General features: G+C 41.5%; 2 protein-coding genes across 2 annotated transcripts; both read left to right on the top strand.

Annotated features, from left to right (window-relative positions):
* The first annotated feature begins 1,136 nt into the window (after positions 1-1,136).
* On the top strand, positions 1,137-4,846 carry LOC149304811 (peripheral myelin protein 22-like). The gene is made up of 4 exons (XM_089479575.1): positions 1,137-1,299; positions 2,086-2,232; positions 3,554-3,658; positions 4,721-4,846. The coding sequence occupies exons 1-4, from the start codon at positions 1,137-1,139 to the stop codon at positions 4,759-4,761; spliced, it is 456 nt and encodes a 151-aa protein (XP_089335701.1). The 3' UTR covers positions 4,762-4,846.
* Positions 4,847-12,263: 7,417 nt separating this feature from the next.
* LOC149304810 (protein NKG7-like) lies at positions 12,264-20,473 on the top strand. The gene is made up of 5 exons (XM_089478934.1): positions 12,264-12,345; positions 14,712-14,905; positions 15,949-16,095; positions 17,659-17,763; positions 19,028-20,473. The coding sequence occupies exons 2-5, from the start codon at positions 14,743-14,745 to the stop codon at positions 19,066-19,068; spliced, it is 456 nt and encodes a 151-aa protein (XP_089335060.1). The 5' UTR covers positions 12,264-12,345; positions 14,712-14,742; the 3' UTR covers positions 19,069-20,473.
* Positions 20,474-22,316: the final 1,843 nt, after the last annotated feature.

Raw genomic sequence — 22,316 nt, 5'->3', positions numbered from 1 at the left:
GCAATGGAAGTGATGCAGAGCCACTTCTGGTCACTGTGTTGGACCAACCTCAACTGTTTTATCAGTGGAAGGGGGAAGTTAAAATGCTGCTTTTGGGGGCAATTTGGTTTATCTGGAGACAATGGGGGGATAAAGCACATCACCTGAAAATTGGCCTGATTTTTTTTTAAGGGGAAGTTTCTGGGGGCTTTGGGGATCTTTTAGGGGTGTTTCGGGGTGTGGAAAAGCAGGCCACAGGGCTGTATGCAGCCAGAGGTTTCACTTTCCACACTCCTGCTTTAACTCAACAAACTAGAGCAGAATTTTCCAGTTGACCATGCAGAATGAGAAGAACATTTATGAGCAAACCTGAACAATGCAGTTTATTATTCAAGGTTTTGTGTCACAAGCTGAAACATTAACTTTCAGGTACAAGACTGCCGCCGATAAGAAGCTGAGCACACCTTAAAATGGGCATAAAAAAGACAATAAAGTCTGTTTAATATTAAAACACAATCCATTATCCAGGTGGGAGTGTCATACAGTAGAAACTTGCTATCTGTGGGCTTGCCATCCATGGATTTGAACATCCACCAATGGCAAGCCCTGTTGTCACAAATGGTGGTGTGTGCACACAGCCGTGAAAGTGGCCATGAGCATGTCACACTATCATTGAGGACAACAGGATTTTAGGCCCCACATCTTTATGACTACCACATCTTTTTGTACCCATCCATGTGCAATGTTTTGTAGCTGCTGCAGTGACCTCACTGAGCTTCCCCATTGCTCTCCTTAGCTATAGCTGGTAGAGATTCTCATCAGTCCAGAATTATTCTCAGCAGCATTTCTTGATACTTGAAGAACACTTTTAAAAACAATTGTTCAAATATTTTTGAATATTCTACCCATCCAGAAGAGTTGGTTGGGAGGTGGCACTTAGGAAAGGCAATTCCTGCTCAGAGGGTGCAAGTGACGCAGAATGATAGAGTTGGAAGAGGCCTCAGGGACCATCAAGTCCAACTACCTGCTCAGTGCAAGATCTTCAGCTAAAGCATCCCCATAAGACAGCTGTTCAGCCTCACTTTGAAGACATCCATAAAATAACATTAACATCTCTGTCCCCCAGGTCCATTCCAGTTCACTTGACAATTCGCACAATGCACGCCCTGCAGATCTGTGCTGTGGTCTTCTCTTTTGTCAGTCTCCTGCTGCTCCTCATTTCCCTGGGCTCAGACTATTGGCAGACCACCACTGATATCCACTCAGGACTATGGACTGGCTGTGTTCGGGGTATATGTGGTACACTTTCGAATACTTCAGGTAAATTTTTCTCTGTTTTGAAATTATTGGGGTTGGTTGGAGTGGGGAGATAGCGATGATATGCTCAGAAGCATCCTGAGCTCTTCTTCTTTTCTTAGGCTTTGATCAATTCATGGAACTATTGATGATTCTTTAACCCCTTGAAGAGTTGATTTCATATGGCCCAGGACCCTGTCAACATTTTCCCCATCACCCCTAAAAGCTTTTGCTCTTATGGGCCTGTCATACCTCCTTAATTGTCAATTGCCCTGTATTGTAACTCCTGGCTTGTTTTAGATCCATGAAAAACTATTTGGCACACTGTACTATTTAAAGAAGTTTTTTGAGTTAGTTTTGAAATGTTATTGTTTGTGTATTTAATGCTTTAAAAGTTTTTATCTGTTGTACATTGCCTTAGGGACCCTGGTGAGCAGAGATACAATAGATAAATGCAGTGCACACACATACATATATACACACACACACACATGCACACATGCATACACGCACACACACACACACACACACACACACACACACAGAGAGAGAGAGAGAGAGAGTGTCACATAATTCCATACAATTGGAAGCACTGCATTAAAAGACCAACAGTAACAACACAGGGAGAGAGAGGATGCTATCACGGGACTGTGTTAGAACAGGGCATTTGTTTCTAATGTTCTTGAATAAGGTCAGTGGCACTTCATGTGAGACGGGAGCATCTCGTCTGTGGGCTTCTACCGTACCATTTTCCGTTTCATTGAAATATATAATAACTGCCTTCTTACTTCCTCCGCTGACTCTCTGTAGATATAGTCAATGCTGTTCGAGCTTTCATGCTGATTGGGATGATCGCTGGTGCTGTCTCTTTCTTTGGTCTTTGTGCCACATTTTGCAAGTCGAAACTTGGCTCCATCTCCCTGGCTATGATCTCAGCAAGTGCCAGCATTGCTGCAGGTATGAAGTGGCAATACATTCATTTTTCCTAACCACATCCAGCTTTTCAGTTGCTGAAACACCAAGTCATATCCTGTGTTAAAAAAATTCTAAAGTTCCCAGATCTTACGCTAAGAGACAGTACCTGAAAGCACCCTCAACCAAGTTTTCATCTGGTGATGAGAGGATTAGTGCAGCAGTGACGTTGTTTCTGATCAGTGATCAGAGATAAGATGAGCACATCCTTTTGTTCCATTCATTTCTACTGTGGCATCACTAGGATTGGTGTCACCTGACGCAGGTGCCCAGAAAGAGCTTCTGGGCATGGCAGTGGAGGCCTGCCTATCCTTCCCTTCCTTCTGACTGCCTTCCTTGCCCGCTCACCCACCCTCAGTATGGATGCCTCGAAAGGGCTGCTCCATGGGGTGGTAGCTTTGGTTGCCTGGCCTGGCCTACCCTCCCTTCTCTCCCACTGCCTTGCTCTCCCACTCAGCCATGTCCAGAAAGGTCCAGGACTGTCCAAGCAGATAGCAGGGTGGGAGGGTGAAGCAGCAGGTGTATGGAGCAGCAGGAGGGAAGGAATGGTGGAATAATGCTCTCCACTGGCAATGTCCTACTCCTCTTCCATGCCCCTCTCTCCTTTTGCAGATGCGCCCTGGATGGTGGGTGATGGTGGTGTGGTGAGATGGATGACAAATGACCTCCACACCAGGTGTTCAACCTCCCTATGAGGTGGTGTGGTCCTTACCCCCTCATCTCCACGTGACACCCCTGACTTTCTATAGGAAGGACAAGAGAGGTGGAGCAAATTCTCTTCCCACTGTGGAGGAGGGCACTTTGGGCAAGGTTGTCCCATCTCCTTGGGACCTTCGTCAGGTTAAATCTTGGTCATTCACTATCCAAGTTGGAGCTAAAGGCAGAGGATACCCTTCCTGTCCTAATTAAAAGTGGGGCCCTGGGTCCATTGTTGTGGTCCCCAGGGCTTTCCAGAGGCTGAAAGAGGCTCTCTAGGGAGTATAGGAAGATTTCTTTCCTCTGGCCCATTTTAGATTCAGGAAAAGTCTTACTGTAAAACAGAAAGTGACCTGAAATTGACTCCCAGGCCAGTTTCTGGTGTAGAAAAGGCCTTTCCTGAATTCAGAAGAGCCCAAAATGAGCTCCAAGAGGTCATTTGAGGGGGTAAAATATCCTGATTTATTTTATTTTATTTTGTGGTGAGGTAGAGCCAAGTAGGCGTTGCAGCTCTCCAAGATCCCCTGGGATGGGGCTTCACAAGCCGACAAAAGTTTCTGACCTGTTTTGTAATGGATTCATTTGTTAAAACTTCCTTTCTGGTTCCCAGGTATTTGTGTCATGATTGCCATGGCCATCTTCACAGCTAATGCAGATTTATATGGATGGTCATTTGGCTTGGGCTGGGCCTCTTTCCCTCTCTACCTTTTAACTGGTAAGTGTGTACAGAGTGGGAATGATGAAATGCATGCCTTTATTCAAACCTATGGCCTTCACGTGGGATTGCTAAATGTGTTCTTTCCTGACATAACTCTTAGGGCTCACCTATATGATTGGAATAACCATAGAATAAACAGCAGATCCTCATCGGAGTGTACACCAGGTTGCTGGTGGTTCACATTTCTGTCCACTTCTTGGTTGAAACATCCCTGCACTTAAAAATCCAGCAGCACAGAAGGAAAAGTCTTAACAACAAATCTTTGCTCCAATATGTTTTTTCCCCCTTAGGTTCAGAACAGACTTATTTAAATTTTGTTTTACATTCTGTTATACAAGAGCAAAATTGACTCCCTCTTCACCCTGCCAGAATGCATCAAGGTTTAAAACAGGTTTATGACGCTTTTCATAAGCAGGATTTTTGGACCAGTTTTTAAAAACTGAGTGGTTTTCAAAAATTTTCTTGCAGTGAAAATTGAATATGGTAGAAAAAACATGTTTCATGAATGTTGGGAAACCCCGACAAGGAAAACTCTGGACTAACAAGGATCTTTGAAATTTGGAACGCACCCTGAAAACATTTGCACATCTCTCCCTCTCCAATATAAAAGAGCAGTTTCTGTGCAGGCAACAGCACTCTGCATAGACAATAATATCTGCAAGTGTGTGTTTTTGTGCACAGAAAACAGTACTTGTGCAGTAAGAGCTGTTTCCTATGCAGAAAATCTGTTTTCTGCACAAAAAGTGTGCCGTTTTTTCACAGAATATGCCTTTAACTGTGAATAGTCTTGGAAAAGTATGGAGTTTCCAAGGCCTTTCTTCCAGTGGGAAGACAATTGCTAAAATTATTGCATCCTTCAAGAAAGGAATTAACAAATTTTATATCCTCATCAGAATATGAAGGCTTTGAGAATCAGAGGATGACTCCATTCTCTCTCTCTCTCTCTCTCTCTCTCTATATATATATATATATATATATATATATATATTTGTTTTGTTTGTTGTTTTAATTCTGCTTCCCGTATTGCCAATTCAATCCATTGCATTTCTTTATTGACAGGTGGCCTTGCTTTTGGGTTTCAAACTACGGCAGAAGCATAAACGTGCAGAAAAGTCTGCTTCCTTTTTAAGATAATGACTTTTGGAATTATATAACAGAAAATAGACAGAGCCTGCAAAGAATCACCTGGTCCTGAAGCAAAGCATTCTGCCTAAAAGGAAGCCTTACTGTGAAGGCAGATGGAGAATGGATTTGGACTTTGATGGAAATGGTCTTGTCCTCTTCTCAGAAATCCCATCAGCAGTGCCATCTCTCTTCTCCAATCCATCTTTAATACATACACACATATACACACTTTTCCCCTTAAGGGGCATGCATTATTATTATTTGGATTTTTAAAGAAGGGATTCTTTTTTGATGAGATAAATACCAACTTTTCTTTTCTTTTTCTATTTTTTAAGAAAAAAATTATAAGTTAAAATCACATGTTATAAATTATACCAATTATGCAAATCAAGCAAGTCACATAATCTAAATAAGTATTCAACCTGGATATAAGAGAAGGGTGCATTATAAATTTTACACATACCTTCTTCTATAAGTCCTATCCTTCCAGTTCTTATAAGTCTATTATTCGTCTACAATTTCCAAATCTTCTCCCTCTCTATACCTTCTCTGATTCTTATTCCAACTTCCTTAAACTTCCTTACACCATCTTCGCTCGCTACCATTTCTTTCCCCCCTTTCGTCTTTTCTTCTTCCCTACTCATACCTTCCATATAACTTACTTAAACCTTCAGTCACAACTCCTATCATTCTAACTTCCTACTCAACCGTTGACAGTTTTTTTCTGATCTGCATGAATTTCCATTATATTCTTTCTCATATAACTTGCTCTTATATCGTTTTGTTTAACATTTCCATTTATTTAATGGCAACTTTGCTATCATATCTCCAAAAATACGTCTCTGTCTAAATCTTCCAAATATCTAGAGCTTTTCAATCAAACCTAAGTGTGATTTTTTAAACTAAGTATGCCTTTGAAATTTGCCAGCCCTTCTTCTTAAATATAATGTTGAAGACATTTTATTTTGTCTGTTCTTTTCTTTAGAAAATCCCTGCCTAGGCAAAGGATGTTTTGCAGCAAAAGGGCAACGTTTCACATCGCACAAAAGGAGATCTGGTGCCCTTTCACACTACACTGTGTCTACATTGACCAGAATACTCTGGTAGCAGCTGAACGTATTCTGCCCAAAGCTGCCACAAATTTCCTTCAGTATCTGGGCACTTCAGAGTGACATTGGGCAGCTGTCTACAAACATGTCCTGCTGTGCCACCTGCATATGGTTGGGCTCCTCCTTATCACCACCGCAAACAGCAGGACATGTTTGCAGATACCCGCTCAGCATCGCTATGAATGGCTCTGGATATTCTGGGAGGATCTGGAGCAAATGATGAGTTTTAAAAAGCCGATTAAGAGAGAGATGACCCGGGTTTGCTGTGGGACTGCCTTTCCCACATGAAAACAGTCCATAGCCTAATTGGGCCTTTGGCTCTGTGTCATGAAGACAAGACAATGCCAGGATGAGATGAAACCAATTTTAATGGCCCACGTATAGAAGAACTATAGAGTTAAGATTGAATTTTAAATGCGGCGGCAGCATCTTGTGAAATCCTGCAATTTGTTGTTTGGTGAGAACCTGGATGAGAAATTCTGGATGAGAAACTCTCTGAACTGCAAATTCCAGTATTCCATGGGCCACAATCATGGCAGATAAAATGGAATGGGAGTGCTATAACTCTTTGGTGTGAAAAGAGCCCTAGTTTTGACATCATGTGTTTTAACTAAAGATGAACAAATTCATTTCTCTTCTTCCCTCTATTTTGTCATTTTTTTCCAGTTTCCAATTTTGATCTGTCCCCTTTCTGCCTTAATTTGCATTTTTAAAAAATAGCCCACAAAGGATCTAGTACAGTACACTCATCCCTCCACATTTGCGGCTTTGATTATTCATGGATTTTATTAATATATTCTCTCTAGGAATATCTAGGTCCTCCAGTGAAACTGTATGGTCAGCCTTAACCAAAAGTCGCACTGAAGGAACTAGAGATTCCTAGAGAGAACACTGAACTAGGCATTTTTAGCTCCTCCAGTGCAATTCTGTGGTCAATGTCTGGCAGATGTTGACCACAGAGTTGCACTGGAGGACCTAGAGATTCCTAGAGATGTGTTCTCTCATGTAAAAACATAGTGTTTTTGTTATTTGTGCTTTTACACATTCACAGGGGTCCTGTGCCCCTAACCCCAGCGAATGTGGAAGGACAAGTGTATATATTTTTGTGTACTCTTTGGCTGAACATGCACAGTGTATACAAACAATTTTTCATAATATAATGCTTTTGTGTTTGTATTCTTATTGTATTAATTGATGCACTTTTGTGAGCACTTTGCCCCCACAAAATATATTGAAGAATGCTGTTGGTTAGGTCCAACTAGAGTAGACCTATCCAATGAATATTCAATGGTGCACCAACATATAGGTAAATCCCATGGATTCAATGAAGGTCTATACTAATCAACACAATTTAGGCTTTTGTGTGCCCTGAAAACATTGTGGATGTTCATTAAAATTGCAGTGTGTCAAATGTTCATCGAACATCTGCATGGTTATTTTCTGCTGCTCAAAAGTGATTCTAGATAAATATCCTTAAGCGGTGATTCCTTCGAGAATCATCAACATTCTCTAACAGATAAACAATATCTATTTTGGTAACACATGTCCTTCATATTCGCACATGTCCCTCATGTTAGCTTTTGAGATCTCTGTCAGAACTACGTGGAAATCAGGAGAAACCCTTTTATAAAATTCATGAATTTCACATTGGTAATATATAATTATATAAAAGTATTAAATAGAATAATATAATCGTAGAGCTGGAAAGGACCACATCTTTCTCCATTTTGGCCTCCAAAATGCACCTGAGACACAGTTCTCGGTAGCAACCCGTAACCTGACTGTATCCCGTTGAGGAGGAGTAGGGTTTTTTGCAGGTGTGATAAAGTCCCAAGTCTAAAGATCTCCAACCAATAACACTCAGAACTTACTGGCCATGATTCTCTCCAAAAGTTATACACATGGGTGTGAAGCAATATATATATATATATGTGTGTGTATGTTCTAACCTCATATGACTGGCTTGTCTTGTGGTTAGCTTCTCTAACCACATGTCAAACGTGTCAAGGAACAAGAAGTGAACCAAGAAGACATTTGTCTATATGCCCAGACATGCTGACTGTGTAGTTCTCAAGAGTGTCAGCTGCAGGCCAGGGATGGGGACAGGGGCTTGCCTTACGCTCACGTACCTCCCACCACTTCTGCTTTCCATTTTCATCCTATCAACTGTGTGCAAAATACCACACTTCACAGGCTGTTATGTGATCATGTTGATAATGCTACTCATGCATTATCTGGTAGGTATGAACCAACCTACGTCCAGTTAACAAGGAGTTAAGCTAGCAGAGGATTAGGGAAAATCAGAGGAGATATCCTTTTCTGACAAAGAGGTGCTAAAACATCTGGAATCTACAAGGGTCAGGATAGAAACATTTTACATTTTTATTCCCAGGGTCTTTTGTTTGTTCTTTCCAGCTCTTTTCTGTTCCTACTGGATGATGTCTATTGGCATGAAGAAGGCTTGTAGGGGCTATTCCTAAAGGCCCAGGCTCTCACTTGCCCAGATGTGGGAAATCCCAAGAACAAAATGTTTTTGCAAATGGTGAAGGGCTGTTACAGTTAGCAGGTATCAGGGATTTTTGTTATGGTTCCCTAGAACAGTAGTTCCCAACCTTCCTAATGCTGCGACCCTTTAATACAGTTCCTCATGTTGTGGTGACCCAAACCCATGAAATTATTTTCCTTGCTACTTCATAACTGTAATTAAACAGGTGTTTTCCAATGGTCTTAGGTGACCCCCATGAAAGGGTCATTCGACCCCCAAAGGGGTCCCGACCCACAGGTTGGGAACCACTGCCCTAGAAGAAACCACTGGGAAGTACATGGCTAGTGAGTAGGAGTAGGCAGTTCTTGTTTGGTTCGCTCTCTCTTTTTGGCCCAAGGGCTATGCTAGCCAAATTCACTAGATACAACTCTTCTGAGCATGAAAAAGACCCAAGTGTGCCCCGATGCTTTTGCTATTGCTGTGTACCTTCAAATTTCCAACACATGGCAACCCTAAGTTGATCCTCTAATGGGTTTTTCTCAGTACACTTCTTCAGAGGAGGTTTGTTATTACCATCATCTGAACCTAAGAGAGTGTGACTTGCTCAAGATCACACAGCTGGATCACTGGCATTTTGACCGATTTTTTGGACATGTTTTTTCTTTGAAATATGCTTTTGGAAGGTTTTGGGGGCTTTTGCAGCATTAGGGGAGAAAAACACGTCGGTCTGGATAAAAGTGGCTTGTTTTAGGTACCCCCCCATCATCTGAAATCAGCCTCAAAAAGTTAGGGGCATCTGGAGGCTTCTGGGAGGCATCAGGAGCCACGTTTGAGGGTCCCAAGAGTCACAAATGCTGCTCACAGGCCACACTTTGCTCACCACTGACATAAATAATAGCCTGAACTATTTCACTGGATCTGCAGGATGGAAATGTTGGTGTCTGAGTTTATCACACTTGGGGAGATCCCACAGGAAAAGGGGAGTTGAACACAATTTAAAGTACATTTGAGTTTGAACCAATCTTGCAAATTCAGTTAGTTTATCACACTAGGGCCTGCCCAAATGAAATAAATCAAAGTTAATCCGAATGCAAAGCAGAGAAAAATGGCAGCTTTTTAAAAACTTCCAGGTTGTTCTGAAAGTAAAAAGCTGCCGGTTTTCTCCGCTTTGCGTTCGGATGAATTTTGCGTTATTTCACATTAGCTGCGACGTCGTGTGATAAACTTTGGGCATTTCCAGGTTTTCTTTGGTTTAAATCTAGTTTAAACTCCTTTGTCTTGTACTGGGGAAGCCTCCTCGGATATTTGTCCAAGCAGAGGAGCAGATATCAAGCTACAGATGAAACGTATAAGGGGTGCTTCCTGAGCCATTACTCACCTTATGCCTTATAATTCCAAGAAAGCCACCCAAACCAAGCCCTAAGGTCTTCTACATCCAGTCCATTGCCCACTCAGAGCAGGTTAACTTTTCTTTTCATGCTGATCCTTCTCAAAAGTGACCGATTAAGCTTTCAACCAGAAAAACCCACCAAGATCCACCACCCCAAAGAATTCAACTGAGAGATTTTTCCAGTGTTGTTGAGCCTTTCTTCCTTGTTTCTATGTTTCTTTTTACTAGTTCACCTATTTTAGGGAAGTTTTCTCTTTTGAGGTCAACCAGGACTGCCTTTGGACAGGTTTCTCAGACAGGGCAGATGTGTTGGAGGTTTTGAAGTAGTAGTTGCTCTGCTTACACTTCTTCCATTTGTCTGTGGTCACAGAGTGTTTTGAACCGCCCTTCTCCTCTTCTTAAGTCTTTTGTTCCTACCCTGAAAAATGAGTCTTAAAAAAACAAAGAAACAATGAATTTTCTCGTCACGGAAATATAGAGAGGAAGAGAGGAAACGGGGAGGGAGATTAAAACATAATTTATAACTGATTTGGCAAAACATGTTGGTTTCTGCCTCCTTCGGTTGCTCAGAATAAAAGTGAGTCACATCCAAGGTCTGAGCTGAAAACTTTTAGGCCTGTTACAGACTGCCATAATAAAGCTGCTTTGGGTCTCTTTGGAGGTATGCTGTTTAAATGATGCATGCATCCTAAGAATCCGGAAGCTGCACCAAAGCTACACTCCAGTGCTTAGGAATGGAGTGTGGCTTTGGTGCGACTTCCGGACTCTTAGGACCCATGCACCATTTAAACAGCATACCTCCAAAGAGACCCGAAGCAGCTTTATTTTGGCAGTCTGTAACAGGCCAAGTTTACTAAAAAAAATCAACCATCAAAACATGGAAGGGAATGATGCTGTTATGCAGTCTTTTCTAGGATGAAACCATGTTGTGTTATTCAGTCTATGGATCCATTCTATGGATCAAGTTATTCAGTCTATGGATCCAGAATTTTTCCTATCTCCAAAGTACTTGAAAAAGAGACAGCACCTCCATCCCAAATAAAGAAAAATCAGAGAGATTGTGTCATTTGGCCATTGGTTACTTAAGCTTGCTGGTGTGAGTGTGTGTGTGTACACATTATGGGAAAGTAAATGGCTAACCTTATAATACTGGTACCATACACATGGAGCAGACTTTCCCAGGTACTGAAGTGTGAGAAGTGGCTGCTGCACTCAAGAATAAATATTTGTTACGAATCTGTATGAACGTTTGTTAGAGATGAAGTATACCGTTTCCAGTGTGAATGAAGCGCATATAAAGCAAACAGCAAACCGGTTTAAATCATAGTGGGAACAGGCCCCTTGTCTGCTTTGAAATGGATACTGACTCATCACAACAATTGAGATTTTTACCATTACAGTTGTTTTATATGTTTTATGTTTCTGGGGTCGACAACATTTGATGCTTGATATGCTGTTGGTTAGTCCCATTTAGAGCAGAGCCGTGAAATGCAATGTTTAACGGTGGGACAATGTGTAGGTAATTCAAATGGCTCTGTTCTCTTGGGGACTAACAGCAGGATTTAGACCCCTAATCTAAGACCCCATACAGACAGGCCAAAATAAAGCTGCTTCGGGTCACTTTGGAAGTATGCTGTTTAAATGATGCATGTGTCCTAAGAGTCTGGAAGCCATGCCAAAGCCATGCTCCAATCCTAAGTACAGGAGTATGGTATTGGCACAGCTTCTGGCCTCTTAGGATGCATGCATCATTTAAACAGCATACTTCCAAAGTGACCTGAAGCAGCTTTATTTTGGCCTGTCTGTATGGGCCCTAAATGTCTGGAGGACCATTGTTTTAACTTCTTAAAAAAGAATAACTATAACTGAAATAAATAAATAGATAACAGACATGCAAGAGCATCGATAAGCAACTTGAAGCACTTTTGTTCAGGTAATGGAGGATTCATGAGACTTGACACTCAGGTGTATGGGACACAGGGGATGAAGTATGAAACCCTTTGGGGTACATGCCCCATGCAAATATAATTTTGGTGTTTGAGAGAAACAGTCATTATATTTAAGACTCTCTCAACGCCTGAAAAGGAGCGGTCAATGTGAAGCTCTAAGTCATGGTTGGCTGCCTCTCTCTGTAACTGAAGGACAAAGAGATTGTTTGGTAGCTCTTGCTTTGTGGTTTTTGTGCATATTACTTAGGAATAGTACAAATCCTGGCATGTTTAAATAAATAAATGAGTCCCAGGTAACCCAACAAAACAGGTCTTGATACTCCCTCCCTCCCTAAGCACCTTGATCATTGTCATTCAAAGTTCTGCTTTCCTGGAAATATATAGACAAAGGCCAACTCCACCTGAAACGTTGAATGAAAGAATCAGGTTTGAGGTGGAGTCGATAACAAATACATAGGAGGAGGGAGGGATCTTTCATTAAAATAGCTTCGTCCCTGGTTTCGTTTCTTCATATCTTCTTTTGAGTCTTTTCAAAGAATGCAAAGGAAACGAGAGGTTTCTGGTTAAGCACCTACAATCTCAGCCTGAGATCTCCTTTAAAGAAGAGAAGTCACCCCAACTGCCAGGTAAGTCACTTATTTCCAGGAATGAATTGTTTTTCCATGGAGAGAAGTTGGATCATTTATCTCAGCTTTATTATCACAAGGGTTTCTTGGCAAAATTTGTTCAGAGGGGTTTTGCCATTGCCTTCTTCTGATTCTGAGGAACGGGGTGTCCATGGCTGAGTGTAGATTCAGACCCTGGTCTCTGGAGTACAGCTATTGAAATCACGAGGGTTAAGTAAATTATGCCTAACTACAGTGCCATTGGTTTCAATGTGTTAATTTAATTCCCCCAAATTTAGCCTCTATTTATTGACCATTTATTAATTTACTAAGTTCATATTCAATGAATTGGTTGGCAGTGGGGAGAGAAATGAATTTTACCTGAACGTTGTTTCAGCCCACCTAAAAAGCTTTAGAAGACAAGGGAGGATATGATCCAAAAAGGGAAACACAAATAAAAGAAGAACACCAGATGACTAAATCCAATGCAAGTGCCAAGTACAATTGAAAATAATGTCAATTGTGAGTCACAAAAGTGTGGAGTTTTGTACTTATGTGCATAAAGTTTGCATGTGATACTTGTACACAGAAAGCAGCATTTTCTGTGCAGCAAATAATATTTCCGCACAGACTTGTATCATTTTTGGTTTTGTTCTGCCATTTTCAGCAGTCCCTTCATCCCATATGAAAGGAGTGGCAGAAGAGTTTTGTGTGCACATATTGTGTGCGCACAACATTATACAGCTCTCCCATTCTCCCATAACTTTGGTTGCTTTATGCATCCCACAATGCCTCGTTTTAATGAGGGTTAATTTTAGATTGATTTTAGTAAACTGATTGTCTTTTATGATGATTTCTATTTTAATTGGGGGTTAGGGAATTGGTTTTAATTAATGTTATTGTGATATTTTATGATTGTTACCTGCCTCAATCCTTCAGGGAGAGGTGGGCGATAGATAGATAGATAGATAGATAGATAGATAGATAGAGTTTTATGAAAACTTCAATGGTATTTATTTAAATACATTGCACAATTTGGTGCAAAAGCATTGCATACTGTTCATGAGAAAAGTACCAAATTGCAATAATAATAATAATTTTGTAGTGTAAAAAAGTAAAGTAGGGCTCAACAGGTGGGCAGCTCCATGCTGCCCCTTTGAGCAACCAAATGCCACGGCAACGATGCACTCCGTCCTGGGAGAAAAAGAAGCTGCCAAAAGCAGCTTCCTAAAAGGAGCGCGATTGGCACGCATGCGCACGCCAATTGCGTCACTGCCTGTGAGCACCATTTGAGCACTGCACGACACTCGCACCATCATGGCGTCACCCATGTGGAGGGTGGCAAGCCATGATGGCGGTGGTGGCGTTGCAGACTAGGGCTGCTGGACATTTAATTGCTCAGCTTCATTTAGCCCTAGTTGTGGCAAGGATGCCACAAACTGCCCTTTTGTACCGGGCTGTAGTGTATTATAATTGTGTCAAGGTGTTTCGCAGTGCCTTTCCACTTTGTTCTAGGAATTATGTCTCCATATAAGAGAGAGAGTAGGGCAGGAAAAGAGACGGAAAGAGACCAAGTGTCTTTCTTTACTTAGGTGGCAACAGCCCACTCAGGCTTCAAGGTGACCGCTACACTGGTCAAGAGGCTTAGGTTGCTTTCAGATGTAGTAACACTTCAGTTTCAGACAAAGTAACACTTCCTAGTTTTTTGCGGGTTTTTCGGACTATGTGGCCATGTTCTAGAAGAGTTTGGGAAGAGAAACTCTTCTAGAACCTGGCCACATAACCCAAAAAACCCACCAAAAGCTATGAAAGCCTTCGACTTCACAAAGTAACACTTCTCCCTCACTTCTCTCTACATTCTTAACTCTGATTAACCTCTATACGAATCTCCTCCATTCTCCTCTTCTGAACTGGCCCTAAATCTATTTCTGACTGACCCTAATTCACCATTTAACAGACAAGGCTCTAAGTCAGTGATGGCAAACCTAAGACACGCATGCCATAGCTGGCACTCAGAGTCCTCTCTGTAGGCACATGTGCCATCGTCCCAGCACAGTTTGCCAGAGTTTGTTACTAGAAAGCCAGAGGGACATGGCACTTTGCAATAAATAAGTGGGGTCTGGGTTGCAGTTTGGGCACTCGGCCTCAAAAAGGTTCACCATCACGGCTCTAGGTTCTATTCTTTCCATCCGGAAGAGCTGGTTGGGAAGTGGCACTAGGGAAAAGTGATCCCTACTCAGAGAGTGCAAGTGACGCAGAATGGCAGAATCATAGAATGATAGAGTTGGAAGTGGTCCAGTGCTCCAACTAAAGCATCCCCATCAGGTAGGTGGTCAGCCTCATTTTGAAGACATCCATTGAATAACATTAACATCTCTGTCCGCCAGGTCCATTCCAGTACACTTGACAATTCGCACAATGCGTGCCCTGCAGATCTGTGCTGTGGTCTTCTCTTTTATCAGTCTCCTGCTGCTCCTCATTTCCCTGGGCTCAGACTATTGGCAGACCACCACTGGTTTCCACGGAGGACTGTGGAGGGGCTGTTTTCAGACTATATGTGGCCCAACTGGTAATGGTTCAGGTAAGTTTTTCTCTGTTTTGAAATTGTCAGGGGAAGGGTGGGGAGATAGTGGTGATATGCTGAGAAGCATCCAGAACTCCTCTTCTTTTCTTAGGCTTGGATCAATTCATGGCACTATTGATGGTTCTTCAACCCTTGAGAGTTTACTTCAAGGGTGGACAAAATGCGCAACATATGGCCCCAGACCCTGTCAACATTTTCCCCATCACCCCTAAAAGGTTTTGCTCTAATGGGCCTATCATGCCTCCTTAATTGTCTATTTCCCTGTATTGTAACGCCTGGCCTGTTTTAGGCACATGAAAAACTATTAAATTTTAATACTATTTAAAATAGAGTTTTTTAAAATTAGTTTTGAAATTGTTTTTTTCTGTGTATTTCGTGCTTGAAAGGTTTGTATCTGTTGTAAATTGCCTTAGGGACCCTGGTAAGCAGAGACACAATGGATAAATGCTGTACATACATGAATATATTCATGCGCGTGCATGCACACACACAGTCACATAATTCCTTTTTAAAAAATATTGTATTAATTAAAATCAAAACACATAAATTTAAATCTGTTCATTTAAAAAAAAAGGTAACATCATGTATCTTCTATTTTTTCTATTTGCATCTTGTCCTCTGATATCCAATTACAATTACAAAAATACAAATGCAAACAGAAACTCCCTTGCCTCTTTTCCATAATAATGTACATATTCTTGAATTTAAATATTATTCTCCTTCTCTAATATTACTCTTCATATCTCGCATATACTTGTGATCTTATTATTGCGTTTTCATTTCCATTTTTTACTTTTCAATCTCACATAATTCCATACAATTGGAAGCCCTGCATTAAAAGACCAACAGTGACAACGTAGGGAAGGAGGGGGCTACTATCACAGGACTGTGTTTCTAACCTGTTTCTAATGACCTTACGTATGATCAGCAGCATTTCATGTGAGATAGGAGCATCACACCAGGCTTCTACTCTATCATTCTTGAGTCTCACTGAAGTATATAATAACCGATTTCTTACCTCTTCCACTGACTCTCTGTAGATGAATTCAATTCTGTCCAAGCCTTCATGCTGATTGGGATGATCGCTGGTTTCGTCTCTTTCTTTGGTCTTTGTGCCACATTTTGGAAGTCCCATCTTGGCTCCATCTCCCTGGCTAAGATCTCAGCGATTGCCAGCTTTGCTGCAGGTATGAAAGGGGGGTCAGATACATAAGACTGAATTAAAGGACAACAGTTTCATTAAGCAGCCATCTAGACTGAAAGGTTTTTTAGTTTAAACACTGTGTACTTTTCAAACTTCCTGCCCTTGTATTACTAAAAGTAGTACTAATAAAGAAATAGATCTGAATGCTTAAGTGGAAGTCAGCCTTTAAAGACTGACTGGCTATGAAAAAGCATACCAAAAAAAAGGCATACTATTTTGTGTTACTGTCCAGGGATACAACTGACATTTGTGAAAAGCAACTTTTAGCAAATTGCAAACAACTTGATTTAAACAGATTTCACTCTTACTTGCAAAATGCATCAGTTAGACAGCTAGGTTAGCAAATGTTAAGCAACTAGTTTCAAAAACCAGTTAACTCTTAGAAATCTATACAACAAAATTATTATAAGATTGTTTCGGTTCCCCTACAAATGGAAGATTTTGAGAATACATGTGATCTTGTGGGAATTTTGAGTTTTGGAAAGAAAGAAAAAAACCAATCACAACAAAATCATGCTTACATTTTACATGATGAAAACCTGGTACGTGAGATACTTTTAAATACAAAAAAGTCCAGACTCACTAGTAGAAGAGAAGGATACCTATGACAGTACCATTTAACAATCAGACTTCCCTAACATATAGGTAACATTATGTGTGGATGATTATGCGGGCTTATGATTGGTCACTTTTATTGTGTAAAACCCAAGAAGGAAGTATTAGAATAAAATAAATAAATCAGAGTCTCAACACCCTTGTCTTTCGATTTTTGCACATTAGACTACTTAGGTCATGGTAAAAGCTCCAAACTACTTAGGATGACCTCCCCGCTAGATATTCACTTTCCCTATGAGATGTCACTTGGGATGGTCCTTACCCCCCTCATCTCCAATGACACCCCTGACTTTCTATAGGAAGGACAAGAGAGGTGGAGCAATTTCTCTTCCCACTGTGGAGGAGGGCACTTTGGGCAAGGTGGTCAGATCTCTTTGGGACCTTCCACAGGTTAAATCTTGGTCATTTGCAACCCAGGTTGGAGTTAGGCAGAGTATACCCTTCCTGTTCTAAATTGAAGGTAAGGCATTTTGGCCATTGTTGTGGTCTCCAGGGCTTTCTGTTCTAGAAGAGTTTCTTCCTGACGTTTCTGTGAAGATGCCAGCCACAGATGCTGGCAAAACGTCAGGAAGAAACTATTCAAGAACATGCCCACATAACCTGAAAAACCCACAAAAAACTATTACCTGGAATCGACTTTCAGACCAATTCCTGGTGTAGAAAAGGCCTTTCTGGGTTCAGGAAAACCCAAAATGTGAAAACCCTTGCATACCTCCAAGACGGCATTTTAGGGCATTTGTTTGTGTGTGTGTGTGGGGGGGGGTATCCTGTGTGTGTGTGTGTGTGTGTGTGTGTGTGTGTGTGTGTGTGTGTGTGTGATGAGGTAGAGCAGTGTAGGGGTTTCCCTGGGATGGAGCTCCTCAAATACATAAAAACTTCCCACCTGTTTTCTAATGGATTCATCTGTTAAAACCTCCTTTCTGGTTCCCAGGTATTTGTGCCATGATTGCCATGGCCATCTTCACAAGTATGACAAGTTTTTATGGATGGTCATTTGGCTTGGGCTGGGCCTCCTTCCCTCTCTTCCTCATAACTAGTAAGTATGTATAGAGTGGGAATGATGAAATGCACTCCTTTATTCAAACCTATGGCCTTCATATGGGATTGTGAAATGTGTTTTCATGACAGAACTCTTAGGGCTCCGCTGTAGGATTGGCATAACCATAGAATAAAGCCAGTCCACATAGGACTGTAGCACTTAGGTTGCTGGTGATCACACTTCTGTTTGCTTCTTGGCTGAAAAATCTTTGCACCTGAAAATCTAGCAGTGCAGAAGGAAAGGTCTTAGGTACAAATATTTGCTCTGCTTTTTCCTAGGTTCAATGCAGGGTGTGTGTTTTTAATTTAAATTTAAGATTAAATTTGACTCCCTCTACATTCTGTCTGAATGGATCAAGGTTGAAAATAAATTGTAAACCTTTTCTCAACCAGGATTTTTGAATCAGAGAGAGAGGCTCATGTCCCAGACTCTCCAAAACATGTGATATAGAATCTCAGCCACAAAGTGAAGACACACATTTTTCACAGAGAAGATTCTGTGAAGATTCTCCTTTCTCCAATATTTTCCTGATCAGTATTTCCCAACACTCAGATATCATTTGAATATTTTTTAAATATTAGACCCATTGCTGCGGAGAATACCAAATATCAGAGTGGAGTTCTCCTATATAAGTGATCAGTCATGGGGCTGAAGATGTACCTGACATGATCTGCATCACCTTTGCCAGATAAAAAAGAACTGAACAGCATTAGCCTTTTGTTTTCCTGTCTGCCAGTTGGTTCTCTAGAAGGAATTCATAATGGAGAGGTGGTGGACATTTGGTCCTCTACATGTTTTGGTCTACAGATCCAATGGTTCCATCATGACATTCCTCTGGTGCTGCGTTTAGATGATGCAGCGCCAAAGGAGCACCGTAAAGTTGCGGCATGGTGGCTACGGCACACTTTCCAGGGCACAAAAGGACCCGCTGGAAAAGCCAGATTGTTGCAGCCCTGATCTGGCAAAGATGGAGGTGGCTACAGGTCACCCCTTTGGGGCAGTCTGCACAGCCCCTAAGTTTCCTGGGTCTGCATGGACTAGAATATGGCCTTTCTCCCAGTGGGGAGAAAATTGCTAACATTATTCATGGTTTCCTTCAAGAGGGAAATTAACCACAAATTACATCCCCATCGGAATATGAAATGAAGGCTTTCAGAATCTGATGATGACTCCATTCTGAATGTATATATCTCTAGCTTTTTTAAAAAAAACTCTGCTCCTGATATTGCCCATTCAATTAATCACATTTCTTTATTGACAGGTGGCCTTGCTTTTGGATTTGAAAGTGCAACAGCAGCATGAACATGCAGACACGTCTGTGCTGCCTTTTGAGATAATGACTTTTGGAGGCATAGAAGTATAACAAGGCACAAAACGAGCCTGCAAAGGATCAGCTGGATTTGGAACAAATCATCCTACCTAAAAGGAACCCTGAATGTGAAGGCAGATGGAGAATGGACTTGGATTTGGTGAAAGAGATACAGTCCTCTTCTCAGAAATCCCACCAGTGGCACTCTCTCTTTCTCTTCTCCAATCTATTTTTCTTCTGCCTCTCTCTCTGTGTTTATTTATACACAGAGAGAGATATCAATATCCACTCTTTCCCCCCCTCTAAGACGCATGCATATTCTGGCCCTGAAGCTTCCCCGAGTTTTCCCCAGTCCATGGGCACTTCGGAGTGACACTGTGACAGCTTTCTACATGCATATCCCACTATGCCACTACCTGCTGCCACCACCACCTCTCTCTGAGGTCTAAAACAAGACACCCAACATCAACCATACAGTTGGGCTCCTCATTGTCACCTCAGAGGAGTGACTTGTGCTGCCAGCAGGACATGAATGTAGACTCAGTATTGCTCTGAAGTGTTCTGGATATTCAGGAAAGACTTGGAGCAGATTAAGAGAGGGATGGGCCAGATTTGCTCCTTCCCACTTGGAGACTATATACACACACACATACACACATTCATGACCGTTTTGCATTCATGATCCTTACATATTAAATTGTTGTTGCTGTTGTTGTCGGCGCAGGGAATATGTAGGCATCAAAGAAGTCCTTCAATCTGGATTTATCAGGTACCAGCCACGGAGAGCAGTGGAGGTTTCTTCTTTTGTCAGTCAGGATCCAATGGGCTGATGTTTCCACACATCCTCACTACTTTTATGTAGTGATTGCTGCCTATTGAATCTGGACTGCAGGGAGGAAGCAAGGCCAGGAGTTGGTACTTAGCTATGTTACTAGAGCAGTTACATCATTAAAAAGCTGATCTAGAATCCTGGCCAATGATTTGATTCTAAATTATTATAGAGAGGCAAGGGTAAACATGTTCCTCTGTTGCAGAAAAATAACAACAGTCCGATGGCACCTTAAAAACAAGCAAGATGTATGTGACCTATACTCTTGCGGACAGCAGCCCCTTTCATCAAAGACATAGAATGATGCATCAATGGGCAGATATTTTTACATATGCTGGAGGAGGAGAGTTGGAGGCAACCAAACGAAGACTGAGCATGCCCACTGTCTGAAAATGCCAAATGAGTTTTGGAAGGGAATAAAATGGGAAACCAAAGGGAAGTGTAAATGATTAGAGCATCCTAGGAGCAGACATGGTGGCCAAGTGGAACCTGAAAAAGACAACTCCATAGAGCAACACCTGCTTGTTCCCTTACAGTACAAAATAATTCCAGTAACATTGTTATGCAATAAAAATGGTTTCAGATTCCTTTGTGTCGTAATTCCTTTGTGTCATAATTCCTTTGTGTTATAATTTCCTGATAAAGTAATGCTTAGATGTTGAAAGGGTTACGACAAATAACTGAAAGTCAGATCCCATCATTCTCAATCTCTGCTGCCAAATTACACAAAGGCAGGGCTTCCATGCCATTGGGATGGGGAATCTGCTCTGGATGCTAGTCCAGCCTTTCAAGACAATGTTTGCGGTGCTGAATCTCATCCTCCAAATTTACTGTTCAGATTAAATCCTGCCATTGACATGGAAGGCACCCTGCCACCACCACTGGACTGTGCTCAGCTCAAAGAGACAGCTATAAGGAGGGTCGACTTTAATGTCTCCTGGCCCAACTCTCCTGAATAGCCAGTAGTTGAATAGGGCAAAGAAGGTCAGTGTCACTCGTGATATAAGGAGGGTGGCATTTTCATCCCCGTTCACCAAAAAGTGAGGCTGCAACAATCAGAAGCAGGACTCCTGTTGCAAATCCTTTTGCAGCCTTGCTTGCTGGCAGGAGGATGTGTGTGAAAACATTTCTCTTGTGGCCCAATTGGAAGCTGAGCGGACTTCCTTGGCATGATCCAGCTGGTGACTCTTAATGTGGGCTGTGGAAGGCTTTTGCACCATTTACGGAATACAGAGCAGTTACAGATCTGTAAATAGTTTATGAACCCATCACTGCAATACAATACAGCCTCTATATTTTTGCGGGACTGGTCCTTGCAGTTTCACTGATCCACATCTGGAAATCCTCAAATGAAACTCTATGGAAATATAGGGTTCCCTATTAACCACAATTATCACTATCCATGATAAGTCTGGGAATATATCCCACATTGAAACAGGGGTCCGTAACGAATGCCAGCCACTATTTTTAAAATTCCTCACACAAAATGAAACTGATGGGGGGGAAAATACTGCTCTCAAGCTTTAAAGCAAATCAGTTTCTTTGTTAATGAAAATTTTGAAGGAGCCAGGTAAAAGAATTATATACACACTCACAGACACACTTACTTTTCTGAATACCCCTCCTTTTAGTTTGAATACTATATGAGATGCTATCTTGCCTTTTCCTAGTGCTGAGCTGAAATTTTGTGGCAGCCACCTTCCGGAAAGAAATATCTCATGTATTTCTTTTTCCTGTTCACCAATATAAAAATGACCAATTTGCCATCTTTGCCATGAACTGAATTTGAATAGTCCCCAAATATTGCCACTATCACAACTGCCACTGTTATCTAATTACATGATATTGTGCAAAACTGCTTGGGCTCAATTGAATGCTCAATTGTTTTCAGAATGTAAGCTGTTCAGAATTTCATATGCATGGATGATAGTCCAACCGCTTCTGCCAAGTACTTACTCATACTCTTTCCTTACAGAACCCATCCCATTTTCATTAAATGCTATTATAATCCCAAATCCATTGTGGCTGAAACCTGGGATTTGTACAAACTTTACAATAAGGAGTGGCTCTCTTTACTTTACAGCTTGGAACAACCAAAGCACTCATATCTGACATTTAGCAAAGAGCGCGCTCTCTACCCACAGCGTGGTGTATGCTTTGATAATCACCCAAATAAACTTTAAAATAACAAGCCTTGTTGTGATTTTGATATGGATCATAAACCGTGATGGCAAAGGCTGACAATTTCATTTTCTTTGTTCATCTGAGAATCATAGAAGTACTGTACCAGGAAGTCATTCTCTAGCTCAGTGGTGGCGAACCTATGGCACAAGTGCCATAGAAATGCTCACAATTAGAGATTTCACAACTTTCCTGGAGAGGCTTGAAAGTTTCCCCAGAAACTTCCTTTCT

Source organism: Sceloporus occidentalis, unplaced genomic scaffold (genome assembly GCF_023333645.1).
Source record: "Sceloporus occidentalis isolate IW3139 unplaced genomic scaffold, rSceOcc1.0.p SCAF_13, whole genome shotgun sequence".
NCBI lineage: Eukaryota > Metazoa > Chordata > Lepidosauria > Squamata > Phrynosomatidae > Sceloporus > Sceloporus occidentalis.
Note: the sequence above shows the minus strand (reverse complement) of the source record. Positions and strands in the feature narration are given on the sequence as shown.